The 23,610-nt window shown below is 36.6% G+C and overlaps 1 protein-coding gene across 2 annotated transcripts in view; it reads left to right on the top strand.

Moving 5' to 3' along the window:
- ENPP3 (ectonucleotide pyrophosphatase/phosphodiesterase 3) overlaps nt 1-22,722 on the top strand; it is a 42,007-nt gene extending 19,285 nt beyond the window's left edge. Inside the window, exons 12-25 of one of the 2 annotated variants that reach the window (XM_050894664.1) lie at nt 1,070-1,178; nt 1,342-1,470; nt 2,872-2,903; nt 5,823-5,950; nt 7,801-7,867; nt 9,495-9,582; nt 10,256-10,425; nt 10,536-10,587; nt 11,345-11,499; nt 15,999-16,134; nt 16,628-16,705; nt 18,080-18,212; nt 19,892-20,048; nt 21,613-22,722. In XM_050894664.1, coding sequence (XP_050750621.1) covers nt 1,070-1,178; nt 1,342-1,470; nt 2,872-2,903; nt 5,823-5,950; nt 7,801-7,867; nt 9,495-9,582; nt 10,256-10,425; nt 10,536-10,587; nt 11,345-11,499; nt 15,999-16,134; nt 16,628-16,705; nt 18,080-18,212; nt 19,892-20,048; nt 21,613-21,786 — 1,608 coding nt within the window. In that variant the 3' untranslated portion in view covers nt 21,787-22,722. Of the gene's footprint in view, nt 1-1,069; nt 1,179-1,341; nt 1,471-2,871; nt 2,904-5,822; nt 5,951-7,800; nt 7,868-9,494; nt 9,583-10,255; nt 10,426-10,535; nt 10,588-11,344; nt 11,500-15,998; nt 16,135-16,627; nt 16,706-18,079; nt 18,213-19,891; nt 20,049-21,612 lie in introns of those variants that run through there. The other variant, XM_050894665.1, reaches the window with a different exon arrangement.
- Nucleotides 22,723-23,610: the final 888 nt, after the last annotated feature.

Genomic DNA, 23,610 nt, shown 5'->3' with positions numbered 1-23,610 from the left:
AATCATCAGAATTGTCTTTTATTTATTCCTAACACTGTACTTCAATGTTTGTTAATTTGTAACCCCAAAATACTACATTTTTATTTGCATGTAGGCAAAAAGTTCAGTCTTTAAGGAGCTTAGGACTTATCATATCAGCTCCTTCCTGGAATGGTCTTGTTTAATATATTTGAAAATGGTCTTCAGCAAAAGGCCTTGTTGTAGTGGACAAGGACAGAAAAATTGATCTTTGTAGGATAGTTTTAGGCTCCCTAATTGGAAAGGGAACTCCATTTCTCTTTGTACATAAAGGGCTTAAAAACCCGTTACTGTATGTGTAATTGTATATGTGTACGTTGTCCGTGCATGCAAGACATTCAAGAGAGTGCAGCAGAGTTAGGGGAACAAGAAGGCTGCAAGTGCTCAGCCATGGAGTCCTCAGACTCAGTCGGATATCATCCTTACTGGAGGACTTACAGGAAGACTGTAAGTCAGCTGCGCCAACTAGGGAAGAGCTATCCTCTGTGAAGGGCTGCAGGGTGGGTTGTGCTGGATTTCTCCCATATTACTTCGGTGGTGGTCAGTGGTTTTCTGTAGGAAGTTTAAAGGGACGGTATATATGAGAGAAGGGCACTATGCCTTCTTGGATGCTACACTGGACTTATGGATAATACGTGTGTGTAAATATTTTTGAAACACTGCTTGTTCTTAATACAATGACATGCTCATACTACAACAAAAATTGTATTTAATGTTAGAAATCTGATATTTTATATAATTTTGGGACTGAGGAACAAATTTGATCTGAATGTGTTAATTTTTTTCTTTCAATAAACGTATTTTAAAGCTCAATTTTTCGAAGGTAATAGAAAAAAATTAATTGCGAGTCTTTTTTGAAGTTGCATATTCTGTGGTAGGGTAGTGGAATTCTGCACATCTATACTCTAGTGGTGATGGAAAAAGAAAAGAAGAAGCAACATTAAGAACCTGAAAACTGACAGAAAAGCTCACTTTCTTCAGACTTGGATGATTATATTTAAGTGAGAACTTGAAATCAGAAAAATTCTAATGAAACTGGTTTATCTCACAGGTAATCAAAGCCTTACAGGTAGCAGATCAAGCACTGGGGATGCTAATGGATGGACTTAAACAAAGAAACCTGCACAAATGTGTAAACCTCATTGTTTTAGCTGATCATGGTAATGTATATAGTTCTTTGTTCAATCTAAATTTTACTGGGTCATTGTTTTCTTCCTCTGTGTAATGTGTGTGCTTACTAGTTTTAATCTATTTTGTAATTCACTTTATCTTCCTTGCCATATATTGTATATAAAAAATAACTGTTTCTATATTGTCCTTTAGGGATGGAGATGACCTATTGCACACAGTTAGAATATATGACTAATTACTTCAAACAGATTGATTTCTACATATATGCTGGGCCTGCACCTCGCATTCGAGCAAGAAATGTTCCAAAGGACTATTTTTCCTGTAAGTGTGGACCAATCCTGGGATTGCACAATCAATATAACAGTAAATAAATAAAATTTAAAAAAAATAGGGAAAATGGATAATCAGTAGTAATCAGCAGAGTGAACAGCTTTTTGTTTCACTTCATCTGGCTTAAAAATCCATGGAAGTTGTTGGGTTGGGTTTTTTTTTTGCAAGAACAACCCCTTTAGATGAAATTGAAGGCTATAAAAGCTTCTTGCAGATGCTGATTTGCATTTTCTTGGCACGTGGAAAAATGAAGTAAAGATAGTTTTATTGTTTTGAACTGGAACTTCAGGTCTTTCGTAAGTGCATTGCTCTTCACAGATTTCTTGTGCAACATTGAGAGAGTCAGTCTTTTTCAAGCTGTGACTATTTCTAACTGTGTGTGCAGTTACGAAATCTGAATCTTAGCACAGTGGGATCTAAGCCTTGGTTGAGCCCTTTAGCTAGTATCACAAAAGAACACAAAATTGAAACCATGTGAGCTGACTCTGACTCGGAATAGATACCATGCTACCAGACTGAAAAAAAAAAATCCCAAAACTTTATTAGGGAAAAGAATGGAGAGAGATAAAACCATGGAAGTGCTCTAACTAGTAAGCTTATAGAATTCATAAAGTATTCTAAAATGCATAATTCTTGCAGATCTCAAATAAGAGCTGGGATCCCATTGTACTTTTTATTTATCTTTTCTAATTTTATTTACATTTGTAGGCACAATATTTATACAACATAAAGCAGACTTTCCTTGGTTTAAGTAGAAGACACTCTAAGTCAGACAGGACCAGAGTAATAAGCAGAGGAGAGAATAATGATGTTTTGTATGTGTCTTAATCTCAATATATTTGTTGGCTCATTTCCTCTAATGGTCTTACTTTTTCTGAAGGAATTTTTCTTCTGTAAAGTGCTCAGATTTATTTTTTAGAAAGCTAATGACAAAAGGTTAAAGTTACTCTTTGAAAATGTGGAAGGTGAAAGTACTAAGACAGACTGGATTTTTCTCTGTGACTGCTGCTGGAAGTGGAATACAAGACAAGTGCTCCAGGTCCAGTTCAATGTAAAAAATGTTATACTTCAAACAGAGGTTAGGTGGGAAAAGAAAATTTGGTTCTGGTGATGTGTCAGCTTTAGGTGTAGGCAGTCATCACCATGGCAGTTTTCTACAGTCTGTCTTGATGTACCCAAAGTGCTAGGTACTTCCACAGACTACCACACTTACAGACAGTTACCCTTGGAAACATAACGTTCCTACCTGTAGAAGGTTATGGTTACCATAATCTTCACAGGCTAATAAAGAAATACTATTTTACAGACAAAAAGCATGTTGAAATTTTTCTCATGAGGCTTTGGACCTTCAGCTGTTTGAATGTATGTTAATTCATCTTTTCTTTTTAACAGTTGACTCAGAAGGAATTGTTAAAAATCTCACAGTGAGTAAATATTTTCATAATTTTTCCTCATAGTTCCTCTTGATAGGAATCTGATCAAAAAGCACAGTTTGTGAAAAACTGAGACTACAGTGCCAGTTTAAATAGTGTACTGACTCCAGTGTACCATAGGAGGCAGTTCTGGAAGTTGTTCAAAGGTGGTGCACAAAGATTTGCCATGGGGGATCACTATTCAGAGCAAAAGAGTTTTCTGTACTTCACTCTGAAAGAGAAGAAGTGGGTGACTTCATGTGGAGAAAGTAGGGTATATCTTCATTATAGAACAGAATACAACACAGAAATGCTTTAGGTAATAGACATCTGTTAGCTCTGGACCACAAGTGTTGCACCCAGGCTAGGTTAAAGCAACTTTTCCACACAACGGATGATGACACTGTAGAGCACATTGCCACAGGGTGTTGTAGAGGCTGGAAATATAAATAGGAAGGGAGGATTTTAGACAAATTAATGGAGGACAGGCCTGTAAGGGCTAGTAAACATGATCCACAAGCAACCTCTGACTTAAGAAATCCCTGAAGCCCAGAAGAAACTGAGCAGGTACAAGAAAGAAGGTTCATTCAATACTTGACTTGTTCTTACACACTTTCTCTAAGTATCTCATTCTGGAAATTCTGGAGATCTGATTGGAAACAGTGTACTAGGCAAGATGGACCTTTGGCATGATGCAGTATGGCTCTTTTAGGATCTGTTATGACATCACTTAAGTACTTGCAGTGCTTTTAGGCATGCTGCACTACCACTGGGCCCCATACTGCTTGATAGTTCTGCTTGGGTCTCTGCCATACTGTGTGGACGTAGCACTTCAGGGCAGGTCCAAGCTTGTCCGTGTCTCCCATGTAGACCATTGCTCCTTGTGGGTACACTCTGTGACAGCTGAGCTCTGAAGGGTGCAAACAAAGGAGTGCACAACAGAGTGCAAAACAAGGGAAGACCAAGCCTATTTCTTTTACTGAAAGGTGGTAAGATGTGACAGCGCATGTTTTTCCTTATACTTTTTTAGATAGATAATTCACTGCCTTTTTTAGTGGTCAAGATATATATTAATATATGTGGGATGAATGTGGTGGACAAACTAAAATGCTTGTAGGAAAGTTGTATTTTTGTATTTCTTTGCATTTATAATTTACAGTGAGTTAAACATTTAAACTGCTTGCTCTCTATGTATTGTCATAATTTTCCCTTCTTTCCTTCATTGCCAGTTTGTTTTCTATTCTGTGACTAGTCCTAGTCCAAGCAGTAGACAGATATTCTGATACTTTTAGAATAAATGCTCTCAGCTTGGAAAAATTCTGGGCTCTCAGCTGGGTATATTTCTGCTAAATCACCACTAGAGGTCTTCCTTTAACCTGTTGAACAACTCAGTTGTGCAGTATTACATGTAGCTTTTGCCTGCCACTGAAGTCCAAAGGACAGTGAACGTTCCTGTTTAATTTTTTCTTGATTCTGAATACCTAAGAACACGTCCTTTATTCCCCAGCATCCAAAGCAGATGCGGGAGTAGGATATCAATGGTTGGGAATAGCAGAAGGAGCTTTTTCAGTGCTATGTCCCTTACCCCATTGTATGATGTGGAGCCTGTCATATCAAAGAGCGTTAGTGTGAGGGGAGTAGCACAATTTGCATGTTCTCAACGCCAGTTGAAACTGCAACTGCTAATAGGTACAGAGATGTGACATCTCTGCCTTATAGGAATAGCCTGGTATCAGGATAGTTCCTCATTCCTTTTCTGTTCATAAATAGTTAGTGTATTTTGTCCCTTTCAAGTTCTTAGAACGAGGGTTTTGGGCAGAGAAGGGAGTTGTGTGTTGTATGTTAATTGCTAATCAATAGACATAAAGTCATATTATATGTTGATTTCCTCTATTTTTCCCTTTAATTAGACTATCCTTTGTAGAATGACCTCCTCTCCCTGGGCTAGCAAACCCATTGAATCCTTATTTTTCATGTTCCTGGATTTCACTATGCTTCTTTGATGACTACCCCAGGCACACTTATTCTCATTTCACATTAATGTCATTCTGTGCAGAATATACAATTCTAGTACTTAGAGGTGAAGATGTCAGATCAGACTCCAAGCATCTGCCTGTGTGGTAAAACAGGTCCTCTTCTCTGGCTGACCCAGCTTCCTAGCAGCTCTTCCTTCAGCATTTTAGATGTTCTGTGTTGTCCCAGTGCTGGATTCCTGATCAGGAGCAACACTTCTGAAACATTGCCATGATGCTTGTAGCCAGCTGGAAAGGCTCCTGATGGCCATATGTAGTTAAATCTCTACAGTTTGTCATATGGTTGTCATTAGGCTCTCAATGCCAAACTCATTCATGGCATGCCTGCTAACACAACAGTTACATTAACACATTAAATGTGGATGTAAAAGCTAAGTCCTTCAGCTAACACCTAAGCTCTGGACATTTACCTGGCATGAGAGTACATGTTCAGTCTTGCAACTAAAACTCTAGACTGTGCTATGTTATGTATACTTGGTTTTCTTTGTTATTTATTGAATGGTAAAGTAATAGAAGGTGGCAGAAATAAACTGCCAGGGAACTTTCTCTTGTAGAGTGTAGTCTTACGTACTAGATACCAGTGACATTAGTATGGACATATAGACTAAACATTGCTACTAAAGGTCCTTCAGCCTTAGGAGTACTTCTACCACAGTATTTGTGAACTTGCTATACATATTATAGCAGTATATTTTCAAAGAGTTCCAAAAAAAGCTGCTTTTCCTTCCATTGCTTCTTGGGCCAAAAATGAGATCTGCAGGTTATCTGAGAAGCTATCTGTGAATAACGTGCTTTGTGCTTACATTCCTGTCACTAAGATGTTTGTGATAATTTTGAATGATGGGTTTATTTTTGATACTGGGCAAAACTCATGACTGGGCTCTTTCCTCTTGCACAGTGCAAAAGATCCCCTCAGCACTTCAAGCCTTATCTGACACCTCACTTGCCAAAACGATTCCACTATGCTAACAACATTCGTATTGATAAAGTTCATCTTTTGGTGGATCGACAGTGGCTGGCTGTGAGGTAACATAATTTGTGTGACTGTTACCTTATCTTTTTCATCCCATTCTCATCCTTTTAATTTCCTTCACAGATGCCTCATTTCCATGTTTGTTACATTTAAAATCTTACTATGTGTAAAAAGGAAACGTGCCTTATACATAAAGCCAAGAATGTATTATTAGTACGATTCAAATCTTCAGTCTAGTAAAAGAATCATCATTACTCCAGATCAAATTTTCACAGGAAAAAAAGGAAGAAAGAATAAAATAAAGAAATGAATACTACTACACAGAAAAAGTCTCAAAAATAATGCAGTTAAAATTGTTATACAAAGCCTTCCTAGTATCTAGCCCTTTTCCTGGCGTTACAGTCACCCTCCACTGCCCTTCTGGGTCCTAAGGTTGATGGCTCCAGTCTGGTGCATGTGTGGATACAGCCAGTAATCAGCATTATGAGTCCTTCATCAGGAGGAATATGATGTTGATGTTTCTTCTTCCTCACTCGGTGATCCGAATGGGGTCCTTCCTATATGTATGCTAACACTACAGCTTGCTCATTCTTCCCTGGCCTGCAAGTTAGCATTACATCTCAGTTCACTAGATATGGTGCATTCTACCTGTGTTAGATATTTGTTCTTTATTCTCTTTCTTACCTCTGAGTCTGGTTTTGCTCTGTTCCAGATCTGCATTTCCTTAATTGACCATCAGTGATTTGTTTCTAGCCTTGGGATCTCCATTCTACACAGAATAACTAATTGTTACTGCTATCTGTATAAAAACTACGTCTTTGCCATGCAAAGATAAGATGATAAGGTAACAAATTAGACATAACCACCTTGTCATTACAAAAAATTGTTATTAGAGCTAAACAATAAAAAAATAGCTCTGAGCAAGTCAAGAGCAATTCAGACAAGCCTTAGTCCTGAGGCTTTGAAAACTCATTACAAAGCCTGTGGTGTTAGTAGCAATACTGTATTTACTGAGCTACAGTGTTGCAGTAGGAGAAGCATGAGCTGACCTGGAATTTCAAGACTATTCAAATAGTAGAAAATGCCTGATCAGTATATGACAGTATATCATCAGTATATATCAGTATATGTTTGCTCTGATGCAACCAAATAATTGTCCTGGACATAGAAAAAGAAATGCCCACTGAAAAATCTCATATTCACTCTTTTTTAAACTGTGCTCAAATGTTCTTGTGCCTCTGAAAACAGGATACATGTGCTTGACAACTGTGCATTGAATCAGTATGGGATGACTATCTCTATCTTTCCATGTATCTCAGCAACGGGTAAATTAAAACAAGTGTTAGTCATTGTAAGTCAGACTATTCTGACATGTTATTAATTCTATAACCCACACACACACATCCACATCTCTCCTTCACCCTTTAGAATCCATGATGAAAATGCACTGCCTTGTAAGGCAAAATCCCTTACAGTCTTATTTATACTGTTCCACAGAGGCTAACAGCAGAGTTCTCCCAATTGTAAGTTTTCTGTTAAAATGCAGATACCACAGAATATGATTGAGGAATTCTTCCTAAGCAGATTACACTTGTTCTGAAACTTGTAGCTAGGTGAAGGCCTCAGTTCAAAAATAGCCGTTTTTCCAATTTATTTTGAAAACATTGATTCACTGTACACTCAGTAGCTACCTAGGATAATTTATTTCTGTCCATAGCAATCTCTGTTACAGGAGAAAGAGATCTTCATAAAAGTGAACGCTGGATTGTACAAAAAGTGCTACAATATTATGCCAGAGTCAGTTCTTAAGACATGATCCAGAGTCCAGTGAGTCAGGATGACTGTTATTAACTGGTTCTATTTGTGCCATTTTTATTTACACTATATGATGGTTTCTCCTTAGGGATGGAAATTACACATATTGTGATGGGGGTAACCATGGCTATAACAACAAATTTAAAAGTATGGAGGTAAGATGATTTCTATTCAAGTCTTGCACCTTTGTATATAGAAAATCATGATGTGCTAGGTGAACCACCAGAATATAGAATATATGATAGTTTTTGCAGTGTGCTTTTTCTTCCGTGTCACCCAGATATTTAAACTGTGAACACATACTGGGTCCACATATTCATATTGCCTTTCATCGATGTGTACAAGGCCTGCTTCCTTGGGATCCTGTAGTAAAACTTGTCTGGGCTCACCTTAGCTCCATGGAGCCAGATAGACTACAGTAAACCAAGCATACCATGTCTAGCTCTGGGACACTGAATTCTTTCATTCTTTCATTCTTCTACTGAAGCAATGACTGAAAAATCTCCATAGGCTCTGGGAGTTCAGTTGAGCACCTGAAAGCCTGTGTGCTCAAATAAACTAAATCTCTTTGTCTCTGCTTATCTTACAAGACTTAATCACATCATCAGAGCAAAAAAGTCATTAGTATAACCTGTATATTAGTATAGCCTGTATTGCATTTTCATCTCATGTTCACTTCTGGTTACAGTGAAAATATTTTGAGGTCTTGAGCTTTTAGTTTTTCATGTACTTTCTGTGATATGAACCTTTAAGTAAGGTCAAGCATGCCACTACTAGTCCCATATTCTGTGCCTAAGACTTAGATTCTTCCAGATCTTCGCAACTATATTAAAACCATTGTCAATATACTGATCAGAATGATGCTGTATATTTGTATGGAAAGAAAAGGTAAATTCTGGTTACCATGGAAACCTTAATCATAGATAACCTTATGCTGGTGGCACAATGAGGAAAATTTTTTTCATTATAAAGGAGCAAAGTGTCTTAACATTGTCTTTTTAAAATAAATTAAAAATTCCTTTTCTGTTACAGGAATGTAAGAATCTTATTTTAGAACAGATCATTGTCCTGTTTAGTCATGTTTCCTGTATGTTATGGCAGGCAGCTCAGGAGGCTTATAAAGGAGTAGAAACTAATGTGAGACTATAACTAGTATCAGTGGTCTGCTACAATGCTTGCAGACCCCAGCAAGGGCCGCCCAGCACTACATTGTACCATTGGTGGTACTGATGCAGGTCTGTGCTGAGCTTGGGGTGGGTCTCCACAATTCCCTGCTCCTTGCTTTAGCCATGGCTATAGGCTCTTAAGTGACCCAAAGACTTTAGAGAATGCAACGTGTATTCAAAGAAACAAACCCCAACCCCCCCAATGCTTATATTTCTGGCTCAATATTAGCCTTTAGATAGGAACTGTGAGTGTCATAACTCTGCATTTGTTGAAATGGCATTGTTACTGGCTGTTGCAATGAAAACATAAAAAGGTGTGAATTTGAAACATAGCAAACTAATTTTTGTAAGTATGCATCAAAATATTAGACACCCCCCCCGATTCATTATATAGTTTAAAGTATCCTGAGAAATTAATTTATGTTTTGCATTTTTCTTCGAATTATATGCAATGGGCAAAATTTGCCTTCTTTACCAGAACAATCCTGTATTTTAACTTTTATGACTGTGAAAAGACTGTATTTTGTTCTGGTGTCCCTGTTTCTGTAAAATGCAACTGAATTGTTTTTGAATTTGGATTCCTTTAGATAGTAACTTTTGTTTTATTACAATCTAGGCTATATTCTTAGCATATGGCCCAAGCTTTAAAGACAAAACAGAAGTGGATGCTTTTGAAAACATCGAGGTTTACAACCTTATGTGTGGTGAGTAGAAACAATCCAGTACTTTAGATGATAAACCAATAGTGTTTTCAAATACCAGTGTTGTAAGAGCTAAAAGAAGAGTAACTAAAAATTGAGTGAATTAATTCAGAAGCTAGGTTTTTCACACAAAAAACCCACTGAAGCCATGCTCTTTTGCCTTCTGCCAAAAATGGTTCTGCTTTGAAGGTTGTTTCTTATTGCAGAAGGACTCCACTAAAGAATCAGAGAGAAGCGCTCCTGCCATGTGGGCTTGCTGTTGAAATGATGCCTGTGGGATAAGAATCTTGTAGAGAGTTACTGCTCTTGCTCATAACTTAAGACAGACCATGGCAGTCCCGGCAGTGAGCAATTAGGAAGTATGTGCCTCAGAAAATATGGATTGAGGCATCACACAAAAATGCAATAGGCTAGTACGCTTCACAATGTGATGCATTTGCAGTCACATTTGTACTTTGCATTAAATCATCTAATCTTATTAATGTTATGGCAATGTATAAAACTGTATCAACAGTACTTAAATACATAATTACCAAATCTTGATGCAGTGGAAGACAGCAACGAATCTTCATACCTAGAAAATTGCAAGTTCATGGTAGTAGTTACCATAATAGTTTAGATAATGGAATAAGCTAGTTCTTCTGCTTCTGTTTACAAATTTCAAATGTTTCAACAGATTTGCTGCATATTACACCAGCACCAAACAATGGAACACATGGCAGCTTGAATCACCTCCTAAAAAAACCTTTTTACAATCCTTCACATGCAAAAGAAGACTCATCTCCTTCTTCATGTCCAGTTTCCCGTCTGACTCCCGTAGATGAACTGGGATGCACATGCATGCATGTAAGTAGGGGCTTCTGGGATCTTTTAATCATGTTTGTCAAGTCTCTTCTCTTTTCTTTGGTTTTTCTAAACTATGGATTCATTCTGAATGATTCTTTTATATTTTACAGATATCAAATGTTTCAGTACTAAACGAGAGGTTAAATCTCACCACAGAAGAAAGTAAGTAGCAAGAAATGAAAAGGACAGCAATATTTTTAAATCTGTGCCTGGTTTAGATTTTATATTATTAGTTTCAGTGAGAATTTTTGCAATGTTAATTACAATTTAAAGTGAAATAGGAAAGCCAAGTCAGAACCATAACTTTGTTTCTTTTTTCTTTACATTTCTTTAAAAAATGCTAATTGATACTGTTATAGCAACATTTATGCGTAGGAATCAGATCTGAATCCCATTAAAATCTTGGAAAAAACCACACAGGTTTCAGTGGTCTTTGGAGAAAGCCTAAACACTTCCAGGCTATATGCCATAACTCTTGTTCCCCACCTTGTAATCATAACTTTGCCTTTCTCTGATCAAAAATTCCCATAGATATTTTTGTGTGCTTTTTTATGGGGTTTCTGGAAATTTTAGGAAGCATTGTAATGCTTCCTAGCCAAATAAGATGTAAATTTCACTCCACTGGCAAGATATGTTCAAAAGATTTATATTGGTATGAAATTGCAAAGAAACAAGAATTTGCAAGTCTGATATATTACATTGACTTTTGTACGTTAAACATAGCATGAAAACTATTTTCTACATTTTTTTATTCCACTCGTAAGCTAAGAGCTTAAAGGAACACACACCCATGTTTACTGTTGGTTTTATTTGGATTTATTAATGTTTTAATTTACATTTTTTTCTCTGCTCTCTTAAACCTTTGTGCCATGTGAAATGTTATAGAAGAATGAATCAATAATTATTGTTTAAATTCTAGTAAAGAAGGCAAACTCATATCATTTGCCATATGGGAGACCCAAAGTTCTTCAGAAGAAAAATGTCTACTGCCTCCTTTCCCATCATCAGTATGTGAGCGGATACAGCTATGATATCTGGATGCCACTGTGGACTGCATACACTGTGAATAAGCCTGTAGGTTATCAAATATCTGTACTATTCTTAAATATGTAATATAATGGATTGCAAATGTGGTTCATTCATCAGAAATCCTGGTTAAGGACTGATGGATATCATGTGACTAAGGCCCTTGCGTCTGAAAAAGAAAAAATGTCTTTGATATCTTTTAATTTTCAACTATCTTAAAAATTGTTTAAAAAAGTGGGAATGGCCATCTGTTAGGGACACAAAAGATATAGAAAAACAGAGCTGCTGGTAAGCTGGTTCCATTAAGCCTGTTCTGTAAAAGGGATAAGCTGCTGAGACAGTGCTCCAACTTGCCTGTCAATTCCTGAGGAAAAGCAGGCTGTGATTTCCAAAATCAGAAGCTTTTAAGCTTTCCTATGAATATCATGATCTTCTTCCTATTAACAAACCTTTGTACAACTCTGCAAGACAGTTTGTACTACTGCATATTTCTATATGTTCTGTTTATTTGCTCTCTATTACATTATGTAATTTCTGAAAAATATAATTATAGCTGAATGAACCTCTGAGAGTTCAAGGGTATGTGGCTCTGGAATAAATTGTTTGAGTTTTCAGGGTCAGTAAGCTAGTGGACATTCATGGGCTTAATTCCCCCTATAATTTGACTCTTTTTCTCAGTTGCCCTGAGGAAATAACTTTTACACTGATTTTTCTGTCTGAAGAGAACTGTTATTGATGTCTACGTGATTTCCTATTTTATCAGTACAAATATGGAGAAATTATTTTAATCAAATATACATTGCTAGAATGTTAATATTTCAGAAAGTTTTCCTCCATACTTTCTACTGATTTTTCACAATCTGGGTGAAGGATCACAAATCCAACCCTAAGAAGGCTTAAAGTCTAGTGAAACAAATGTGCATTTCAACAAAGATTGTTTTTACTTCATCATATTTGAAGATCTGCTTTTATACCTTACTATGAAAGTGCATTACCCTGATGAAAACCAGTTAATTGTGGGCAGATTTTTTTTCTGATTTTGCTTTAAAACGATTAAAAAGTCCCACCAGAGCTGGAGTCTTTTTAATGTTTCAGCACCAGCAGCAAAAAGCTCAAAAAAAGCAAATAACTTTTCAGACATTTTCCTTTGTTGAAAACCAAGTGCTCAGTTGGAAAAGAAGTGTATAAAGAAAGTTCTTGCCCAATATAACATCTAAATCAACAGAAATACATATTTGTGGGAGTTTCTTATAGTGGTTTATGCAACATTGTGGGAAGCAGCAAATGATTGAGACAGAAGTATTGGAGAGTATGGTTCACAGCAGACTCTAATACAATGATGTATGTTTTCTACAGAAAGAATAGGAAAGAATAAATTTCCTCTGTAATACTCTCAGAGACACAATGGTGAAAGGCTGTAAGTGTAAGAGCTCACTCACTGACTTACCTTACACAGTAAGCTGACATCATGATTTTTTATTACATGTACTAGTCAAGAGAAAAAAGCTTTATAAATTATAACAGCAGTGGAAGGACAGAGGGATAGAGCTAATGCCTTTGACTGTAAGCTTTGGCTACAATACCTGGGAACAACAGAAAATTGCAATTTCTACAGAATTTTTATTACATCCTAGGTTATTTATGTTGTGGATAAAACCTGTGCAGTAATTTCAGCAATTTGTAAGGTGGGGCATTTCTTGACATTAGGTAGCTATAAAGAAGGGCTTAAACAGTAAAATAGATGATGCAGGCTGGAGTTTTGCTGGTTTTGTGTGATTTGGAAGTTTTGAAACTGGACTGGCTGATCGAGCCTGCACAGTATTATTGCACCTGCATGTGATATCAGAATCAGGGATATTATGAATAATATATAGTTACAGATCTTAAATAAAGGGTGTCAGATAGAGTTTTGGTTACTTAGTATTCTCAGTCAAAGGAAAATTTAAGATTGAAGGACATTTATTTTCTTGCGATTTTATACTCATCTGCCAGGGAGGAAGGCAGATTTTCTTGCAAAAAGATAGTCCCTCCACCTGCCTGCACACACCTGTGGAATTTAAATAGCTTTGCTATGTAGAATCACTGAAGTTTACTATAAAAATATATTAAAATGTATAACAATCTTATCTATCCTGCAATGGGATGAAAACAGCAATGAGACTTGTATAAATCACTGGGATTTTTGCAACTAAAGTTCAGTGCGCTGCGGATTATGGGAGTGTTGGGTTTTGCGGTTTAGTATTTTTTCTTCTTGACTACTGAAAAAAGATTCCTGGAGGTGGCTGAAGTTGACATGACAGACCACAGCAGATGCTTAAAGTCTGTCATGTAATGCAAATAACTCATGCTTCTCAACATTAATTACTAGCTCGTCAAAAGACAATAACCTGCATCAGAAAAGTTAATGCATAATATGATAGGCAAGGCCATTTTTTAGTTGTAACTGTTTTATTCAGAAGACGTTATGGTTCTTTGACCTGAAAGACAAGGAGCCAAAGGGCTACAGCTGTTGAATTGGTGATGAACGTTTTTTTCTGATTCTGAAGTTTTGAGGCAGTGGCTATCACTGTCAAGTTCTCATTTCTTAATAAATGAGCACTTTCAACAGCTTCTTTGAGAATCATTCTATTCTTATTGATAGACAATCTGTTTAAAAATAGCTTATCCCTCTATTTTGAGGAAAAGAAATGAAGAGAGGTTGTAGCAGAGTGAGTGTATTAGTTCACAGAGCATTAGCAATACAGCTTGCAATCTGGGGTTGCATTAACTGTTGATCTCGTACTAAAAGGTGACACAGACATAGCCATTCTCATCTTTCAACAGCTTTTGATATTGTTTACTTGCTGACTTGTAGATCCTTGAAAAAACAAGCTGAAATATTCTTGAGTGGTTGCTTTTTTAGTATTTTGAGAGTTTGTAGGTTCATTATGAATTCTCATTTCTTCCCTTGGAGAATTTTCTCCTGTGATGTCCAATGGAAATAGCCATGAGCAGCCTTCATCTCCTAAATGTATGGGAGTGTTCGTGAAAATACAGGTTATATGGTGTATTACATGTGTGATGGACAGGCAGCTCTAAAACACTGTCCTCCTGCCTTGGCACTTGGATTAGAGCTCATAGGTCATATAGTTAGCTTCAAGAAATGTGAAATAATGAGAAGAGAGTTGAGTGGTTTCCTCATCGCTTCAAGTTGAATAAAATGTGAATGCTATTAATAACCCAGATTCATGATGTAGGTCAAAAGTAGATTCCCTGCTGTATTTGGATAACATTAGGTGTGACCACTGTATTTAGTGAGAAGAATGAAGTTCTCTTCAGGACAGGCCTTGGCATGTTTACTCAGATCTTTGTTACTTTGATTCAGGTTTCCTTTCAGAAACCATAAAGAAGTTGAAGCCATTGTTGAGTATCACAGCTCAATTATTAAGTTTAAAATATTGGTTTATTCAGTGACCCTGATCCATTAACCCTGCCTTATTGATTTGGATACTAAAAAGGACAAATTGCTCAAATGAATTGGTTGTCAGTTTTGTATTGGGATTTACATCTGCTTGACAATGACAGCTTATCTGCTCAGGTGGCAAAGGCAGTCTTTTGTCTTTTATATTTCACTCCATGTGGTATACATATTTTCCATTAGTATACAGCCTGACCATAATATGGGCATCTACAGGAATTCTCATAAAAGTAAGTAAGGAAATTAAATCAAGGAGTACAAAGAGGCACAAGAAGAACATTCCAGTTTATTTCTGCTTGGTTTTAACCAATCAAAATAAACAATGTACTGAAAATCAATTTAGTTGTTTAACTACCATTTATAAAGGTATAAAGCAAATAAATATGTTCCATTCTTACCAAAATGAAAATAAATTACATATAAATGAGTATGAAAAAAAAATGCAGTTAAACACAGAAAAGCATATTCTGATGTTTTAGTTAATGCTATTGTAAAATTACAATAAAGGTTATAGAAGAGGTTTTAGAAAATAAAGTAAAGGTTATAGAAACAATTATACTCATGAGAATCACTTTTGGCTAGATCTTAGCTAGTCTGCATGTTAACATGTCTCAGTGAAGTTAGTGAAGATAGCCAGTAAAATGTACTGAATTTACTATGAATTTATTTAGCTTTAACTCTTCAGCAGCACTGACTCTTATTATGGAGATAGCATCCTCAGATGCTGAGGATAGTGTCATCTTTATATACTAGCTGCTTTCCAGGAGGATGTGACATCAAGTTTGTGTTTCCAGAAATATGTAAAAGTGACGAATGAGCCAAACTTGTCACCTGTTTTTGCCTAAGGTATAACCTTATCTTGCTACTACAATTTTACATGCTGCATAAGGATTTCCCTGAATTACCTAAAAACAGAAGTAGAGGAAAAACACTAGGCAGAAAACATCAGTGTCCATTACTTGCATTGACCTGATTCACTATGAAAATAGGAGAAGATTCAATGAGGTCTGTTCTAGAAAGTTAAAACCATACAAAGCATTGGGTTTGCCACAGCTGTGGGTGTAATATTTTTTTTTTTCCCTTTTCATAGGAAAACACATCTCCTCTTCCTCCCACTGTTTCAGACTGTCTGCGGGCTGATGTTAGAATCCCTGTTGCTCGGAGCCAAAATTGTTCCAACTACCCAGAAGGACTGACCTTCACCCGCAGTTTCCTCTATCCTCCCAGTGAGCAATGGTTCTTTTTATAGCTAGAGCTTAGAAAGGCTTAATCAGCTGGATGTGGGTTTATGTTTAAACATATGCCCAAACACCAAACCAAACTTCTTCGGATCAGCACGTTGGGCAGAAAAAGGTTTCCAGTGTTTGTAGACTGACCAAAAGCAGGGCAACTGCTACTTGTATCTAAATATTTTCAGTTTAGAACATTTAAGTTTTTCTTTAAAAAATGGAACAACTTGAATGTGATGAAAACTGGTTGGAAAGATGTAAAGAGTTGGAGTGAAGGGCTGTCCCACTTCCTCTGTATGAATATTCATTTCCTATTGTCAAATTTGATAATTACTTTATTGAACAGATTGTACAAACAAATTTGGAGATACATTTGCAGTAGGATCATACACTCACGCTCAAATGTAAAATGTAATTGAATTACATGTACCTGCAATTTATTCATCTTTGTATACTATTTCATTAATTTATACTTTGTTCTTTTATACAGACTTCAATTCATCTGCTCTTGAACAGTATGATGCCTTACTCACCAGCAATATTGTTCCCATGTATAGTGCTTTCAGAGGTAGGTTGCAAAGTTTTGATTAATTTTGATTAATTTTCTATAATTATGGTTCTGGATTTGATAAAGCTATGACAAGGACTTAAAAACATTAATGCATGGCCTGCAGTATATCCAGATCTTATGCAAAGGTATTTAAAACTTTTTATAAGTAGATGTTTGAAATTTTAAAATGCACTTATGCAAGTTAAATTTTTTTCTGTGTATAGTCCTGTCTGACCTCTGCTTAGGTGTACCTGTTCACTTTTGAATTTTCTCTTCATCTCCTGTGTGCGGTCCTAACATGAAATGCTAGCTATGAAACTCTCATGAAAATATGCCCTTGGGGAAATGCTCAAGGTGAATGAAAATGGCACTTTTTCTTTCCTTTTGCAAGGTCTCAAGGTAAGACAGGACGAAGTTTGTAAACAATGCCCTGATACAGTGCCTGTTTCATCAAGCAGAAACTCAAACCAGACAATACTGATCTTGGAATATTTATTTCACGCAGATATTTCTATTATACAAGTGCAGTAAGCTACATTAACTCTTTCCATCCAGCCTGACTCACATTTGTTCATAATCATTGATAAGAAATTTTCCACAACTGCATATTGTCCTGTTTTACTCTTAGACCTAGGCTCATTTTCTTAGACAAAGGATAGAAAGAGGAATTGCGTAAGGAAAAAGCTGGAGGAAAAGCAATGAGGTAACTACCTTTCTAATGCATTCAGACCTCATTTATTCATTCACTCATGTCATATAAAAAACAGAGATCCAGAAAACTTAAGTGGCTTTAATCTTCCAAGTAAATCAAAGACATTATGAAAAATCCTGTTTTCCGAGGAAAACTGTACAAGAGATTTAAACTTACAAGAAGTTACTCTAGACCATAAGCAAGAGATAAATCAGTAGGGGATGCCCTCAACCCCCAAACCCATCTGGGGTTTTTTTTTGCCATGATAGCTGTAAATAATTCGAATAGTCTCACTAGCTTATATCTTACAAATTGTATTTTCTCAGATAACATCTGTGAAATAAGCCAAATTGTCTAGTGATATTTGACATGAGTTCTGTAGAGTTAGACTAACTCAGGTGGTGAATATTCCTCTCACAAAGCCATTATCTCAGTTCCTACTGATTGGCACAGTTGCAGGTGCTAGCAGATAGGCCAGAAATGAATGACTTCTCAGTTCTAGAATTGTAGTTTCAGCTTCAGATCAAACACATTATCGCCAGGAGTGCAATGGCCCTTGCAGAGGCCTGATTTTACAGGCAGTTTAGTTTGGAACTTTTTTTTATTCATCTATAGTGAAAAGGGAAATATGTTCTTTTTCTTTAGTGGTGAAATAACTTCAAATTTATGTTAAATATGCTTATATTTTCTTTTAATGACAGACATATGGGACTATTTCCATAATGTGCTTCTTCAGGAGTATGCTAGAGAAAGGAATGGAGTAAATGTTATCAGTGGACCAGTGTTTGATTACAATTATGATGGCCATTTTGATACTCCTGATGAAATTAAGCAGTAAGTACATGTAAAAGCCAGAAGTCAAATTCCAGATTATTTCCCACTGTATTTCCACACAGACAAACTTCCATTCAAAAAGAACAAGAAACAAGTATCACAGAGAATGGAGCATTCCCTTTATAATACTACATCCGCTGTTACTCATACAACAGCAAATACTCTTGCAAACAGATACAGTACTGTAGAAGTTGAAGTTCCAGTAAAGAGAAAAAAGCTTTGCAGCTACATGTGTATCTATGTACACTTGCACAGATACAGACCAGTAATTTGTTTCCCAAGCTTATGCCTAGATTTTTGGGCCTCTGCAACAGAAATACTGGGAGAATATATGACATCTAAATATGCAGAAGATGTGCTTAAGCAGAATTTTCTCACTTTCATGTTGCGCTCACTCGTTTGTTGTTTCTCCCTGTTGTCTCAAACTGATGTGTTTTATCAAAGATCAGATTTCTGTGTTTGCCTTCACGGAATCATGTAACTGGGAATGTAAAATGTAACGTTCCTGAGTGGTACCTTTGCAGAGCTATGGCTTACACGGGTCACTTGAAGGTCTGACAAGTTCTAGGGACATTTTAGTGAGCTCTGGTAGCATGACAAAATACATTTAAAATTCACTGTGTGTAGAAACAGGAATAAGAGAAGACTTACATAAAAAAAATTCTGTAAAAGAGAATTATAAAAGATAAAGACCAATTATTTATGTTAGTGAATGAGGACAGAAGGAGGAAAAAACAGAATGAGAACAAACAACTTAGATGGTTCAATATATAGGGAAAATGCCTTGTGACGGTAAGAACACTTCTGTAGCAGAAAAGTGCTGGGAAATCTGCACAGCTGAATCTGTCACTGGAGATGTTTTATTCAAGGCTAGACTTAATACCACATCTGTCAAAAATGGTTTGAGAATGGGAAAATCAGCTCTGCCACGAAGTAGGAGGGTGGAAGGGAGGAGAGACTAGAACTTCCTTCCAAGCAGAATGCTGTAATATCCAGTTGACCACATAATGTTGTCTACAGTTTGCAATAAGCATGTTTTATTCAGCATGGTTAGTCAGTCATATGAAGCAGTATAATGATTTCAGTGATGGTGGTGTGTTGAATACTGAAAATGTACAGCAAATTTGGGAAGCATTCAGCTCCTCATAAGTTTATACACAGAAGTGACCATGTTCACAGAATAGCCAGAAAAGGGAGGCAAAGGCATTTTCAATCAGGTATCCTAAACTGGTTTCTATAGCACATGGCCACGAGTCATCATTCTGGCATTTCTTGCTGGCAAGGAACCAGAAGCTAATTTTCTTGTTACTCTTCTCCAATTCAGTTTCATGTGGTTGAAATTCTTAATGTAATGAAGGTCAAATAAGATGCTCTATCCTGCCTCTTCCAGATGTAGAGATTTTTGGCTTTGGCAAAATAGTGTTGACCATGTAAGCAATCCTGTTGGTTTCAGTGTGATTGCTTGTAGCAAAAGGACTAATCCATGTGTGTTTGGCTGTTCATGAAACAGATAGTGAGGCTGTCTATCCCATCAGGTATTTATTTCAATTATAAAATAAATAAAAGTCATATAGTAGTGAAAGATCTATGCTGAGATAAGTTCTATAAATTACTAATGGCATGAGTGGTTTTAATACTTGACATCTAGATAAATCCCATAATTAATGTTTGTTTTGTAGGCATGTAAACAATACAGAGATCCCTGTCCCAACCCATTACTTTGTGGTTCTGACTAGCTGCAAGAACAAGTCCTATACTCCACTGAACTGTTCAGGCTCCTTGGATGCTTTGTCTTTTATCATTCCTCATCGACCTGACAACACTGAAAGCTGTGCTGTAAGTATAGTTCTATGTTCCTGCGTGCCAATGAGCTTTGTGAACTCATTCCCAGTGGGATCCAGTCATCTGGAGAATCTTTAGAAGTCTAAGTGCTTAATTAATTCATTTCCCATGAGTTGAGAGTGAGTTGAGAGCTAAAGCGATGACTAGGAGAGCAAGAAGCTCCAGGAGTGGTAGCTGGAAACGAATGAGTTGATAGGAAGCAAGGAAGAAGAAGAAAGGAGGGTTTGATAAGAGGACTTGGAAATGCTGTCACCTGAGAAGGGCTGAGAACAGCAGCACAGCCAACAGGGTGATAAGATAGCTTTATGGAAGGCTGCAGGATAAACTTACTCCAGAGATATCAGAGGACTTTGACTGTTACTCCCTTCAGTGTAGCTAGAAGAATTACTTCAATCCTTGGTTCCACCTTTATCAGAAATTAGACAGTAGGCACTTAGGTGGGTGGTTCTGCAGTTGAAATTCATACTTGAATTAAATAAAATCTATGCTTACCACTAACAGTGTAAATCTCATGTTTTGTAGCAAACAAAATAAATTAGCTGAGTGTAATATGTATTGTTGAGCCAGCTGAGTGTCTATTCCATAACCTCTGGGATGCAGAAGGTTCCTTAGCTCAGTGTGCGTATTACAGAGTCTCCCCACCCACAAGTATAGCTGCACAGACTTGAACTGGCCCTCAAAGCAATACAATTGTGTTTATTTAGTTTATTCATAACTTTGAACTCATAACTCCAGACAGGTGCAAGCTTGCGCTGCTTAGAAACAACTTGGGTGTCTCCTCATTTGTGGTGTGGATAATCCACAACTGCCCAGTGATTTTTCTGGTAGTTGAGAGTTGACTAAATATACAAAATAAATAATTTGAATGAATTAGTCTTTATACTTTAGAAATTAACATCTATTATTTCTAAAGTTTAGCAACAAACCCCAAATATTGTTGCACTTTATATTCGTTGTGTCTTGCAGTGACGTAAATTTAGTGAACCATCTGTGTCAGAAGCAGATATTGTTAACGGAAAAGCAAATTACCATCTGTTTGCAAAAAAACTTTTTAGTAAAAGAATCGAACAATAACATTTTTGATTGATTAGTGCTTACATTTCCATTGTTTTCCCTGTCTATCTAGCAATTATTATTGCTGTCCAACAATCAAGACTGAGCTGCTGTAAGGACTTTGTTCAGGTTGTCAGGTGCCTGTTGTTTGGCTAGCCTGAGCACTGCAGCTAATTTATACTGTAACTAAAACTATCCTTACTTGTGTGTAAGTACACACAACTCAACTGTACTTTGTAGTTAAAAGTCACACTTGCCATTTCAGCATAATTTTGCTTCTCTGTTACTTTGGAGATGGGGAGAGGGGACATCCATTTGATTCTGTTTAAATGAGATCCCTAAATGCAAGGCTGTAAAGATGTCTAGGAAAACCTGAAAGAAGTTCTACCAACTGGAGGCCTTTAGTCTGTCAAACCAGTTCAAACAGTAGTTGTTGTCTAACACCACCACCAAACAACAGAGTGCCTTTTATGTGTTTGAACATTGTTCTTGTTTGTTTTGGCAGGAAAATAAAACACTTTCCGAATGGGTTGAAGAAAGAGTTCAGGCTCATTCTGCACGTGTTCGGGATGTGGAGCTACTAACTGGGCTTGACTTTTACCAGGAAAGAAAGGAACCCATCTCCGAGATCTTACAGCTAAAGACATTTTTGCCAATATTTGAGACTGAAATTAACTAAGTATCTGTTAAAAAAGTGTCAGTGCTTGGAAGAAAGCAAATTTAAAAGTGATTTAACTTTTTTCCTCGCTAAAGTATGTAAGAAACATTACTACAGCTCTTCTATAGGAAAACACACTTAGAGGAGCTAATTTCTTTTTTCAAAGTCATGTTCTTTGGTCAAGTGTTTTGTGCCAACTGAATAAAAATCACCTAACGTAAATGAAATCATCATTGCTAAGGCAGGCTTTCAAAATAAAGAATGTTTTATTATTAGTGGTTTGAAAAAAACCTGCAAAAGGAACAAGTTTCATAGTAGAGAGACCCCAGAATTGTAAACTGTGTAGAAAATATTTCTATAATGGAGCTGGAAAGTGAAACAGTTTGAGAGGAGTGTGTGTGTTTTTTCCCTTGTGTTTATCAGAGAGGTTATGGTTATCTAATACTAGTATGTCCTGAAATGTTCTGAATTTCTCTTTCTCACCTATTAATTCATATGGAAACTGCTATATATTTAAAAAACATTCAGACTCGCAAAAAGTTTGTATATAGCAGAAGTGTCTTCTATGGTCATCCCCTGTGTTTTCTACTCGGGTTAATTCATTACGCTATTAACAAGTGAAGTGAAGTTAGAGTAAATGAGCTATATTCGGTACCCTTCAGAAATCTTAAAGCATTCTGAACATGAAGAGGTAAAAGAAACACTCTAGCCAGAAGAATTTTGTCTGGATATTTACCTGTATTTGCAACGATTTCCAAATGCCTGGCAATACCTAAATGTTTGTGTCTATTTTTAAATAGTTAAACCTGAGATTAGAGCACAAAATTAATGGTGACATCTGAAAAATAGTCAGTGTTCCTTTCCGTAGTGATTTTATATACAGATACTCTCTAACTCACACTGTGCTGTACACAAATTACTTCTGAGGGCAGGTAAGTGGGACAAGGCAGTGGAAATCCCCAGATTCTGCTATTACAGAAATGTCATGCATTAATTGAGTGTTGAGCTGATTTTCTCCACTGAAAATGCTGCTAAGCACACGTATGAATAACAGCAGACAATTGACCATTTGTCTGATTTATAGGCACAGCGGGGGAGTTTTAAAGAAACATGTCAAAGAGTGTTTCAACCTGTAACTAACTGTGGACTGAAGGAGATATGTCTGTTTAAAAAAGGAAACTTTAAAAGCCTATACAAAAAAACAAAACCACCACAGGACATTTTTTTCCCCACGTCTTAGATGATCAGTGTATGCACATACACTCCAAACACAGCTTAGCAATATTTATCTTACATCAAGATGTGGGACCAAGCTGAATGTCAAGATTTATATCTTTGGTTAAGCCATTACACCATCCTCTTGAACACGGAATTGTATTTCACCCTGCAACACTGCGGCATCTAAGTCTGTCCATCTAAAGACTCCAGACCATCTGGAGACTTCTGCTAAACTGCCTCAATTAAGAATACAACTGATTTTTCACTGCATAGTAAATCATACCCTAACTCTAGTCAATGAATCTACATAACACATACTAATTTAAGCATGTAAATTAACTAGTCTAGAATCAGAAAATTAATTTCAGAGATAAGAAGAAACAGTTTCTTAAGTGTATAATATTTGGTATGTCCACATTAGCAATTTAAAGTAGAACTAGCTTGACTGATGTGATGTTGTTTTGACTTTATATATTTAAATTTGAATTAACCCCTGTATCACCAACCATGGCAGCAATACAAGCTTCAGGCCAATACTCTAGTTCAATTATGAAAGCAAATTTCTTCTGCTTATCTGGTGTAGATATGCCTTTGTGAACAGTTACATTCATGCTTGAATTATATATA

Source organism: Gymnogyps californianus, chromosome 3 (genome assembly GCF_018139145.2).
Source record: "Gymnogyps californianus isolate 813 chromosome 3, ASM1813914v2, whole genome shotgun sequence".
Lineage (NCBI taxonomy): Eukaryota > Metazoa > Chordata > Aves > Accipitriformes > Cathartidae > Gymnogyps > Gymnogyps californianus.
Note: the sequence above shows the minus strand (reverse complement) of the source record. Positions and strands in the feature narration are given on the sequence as shown.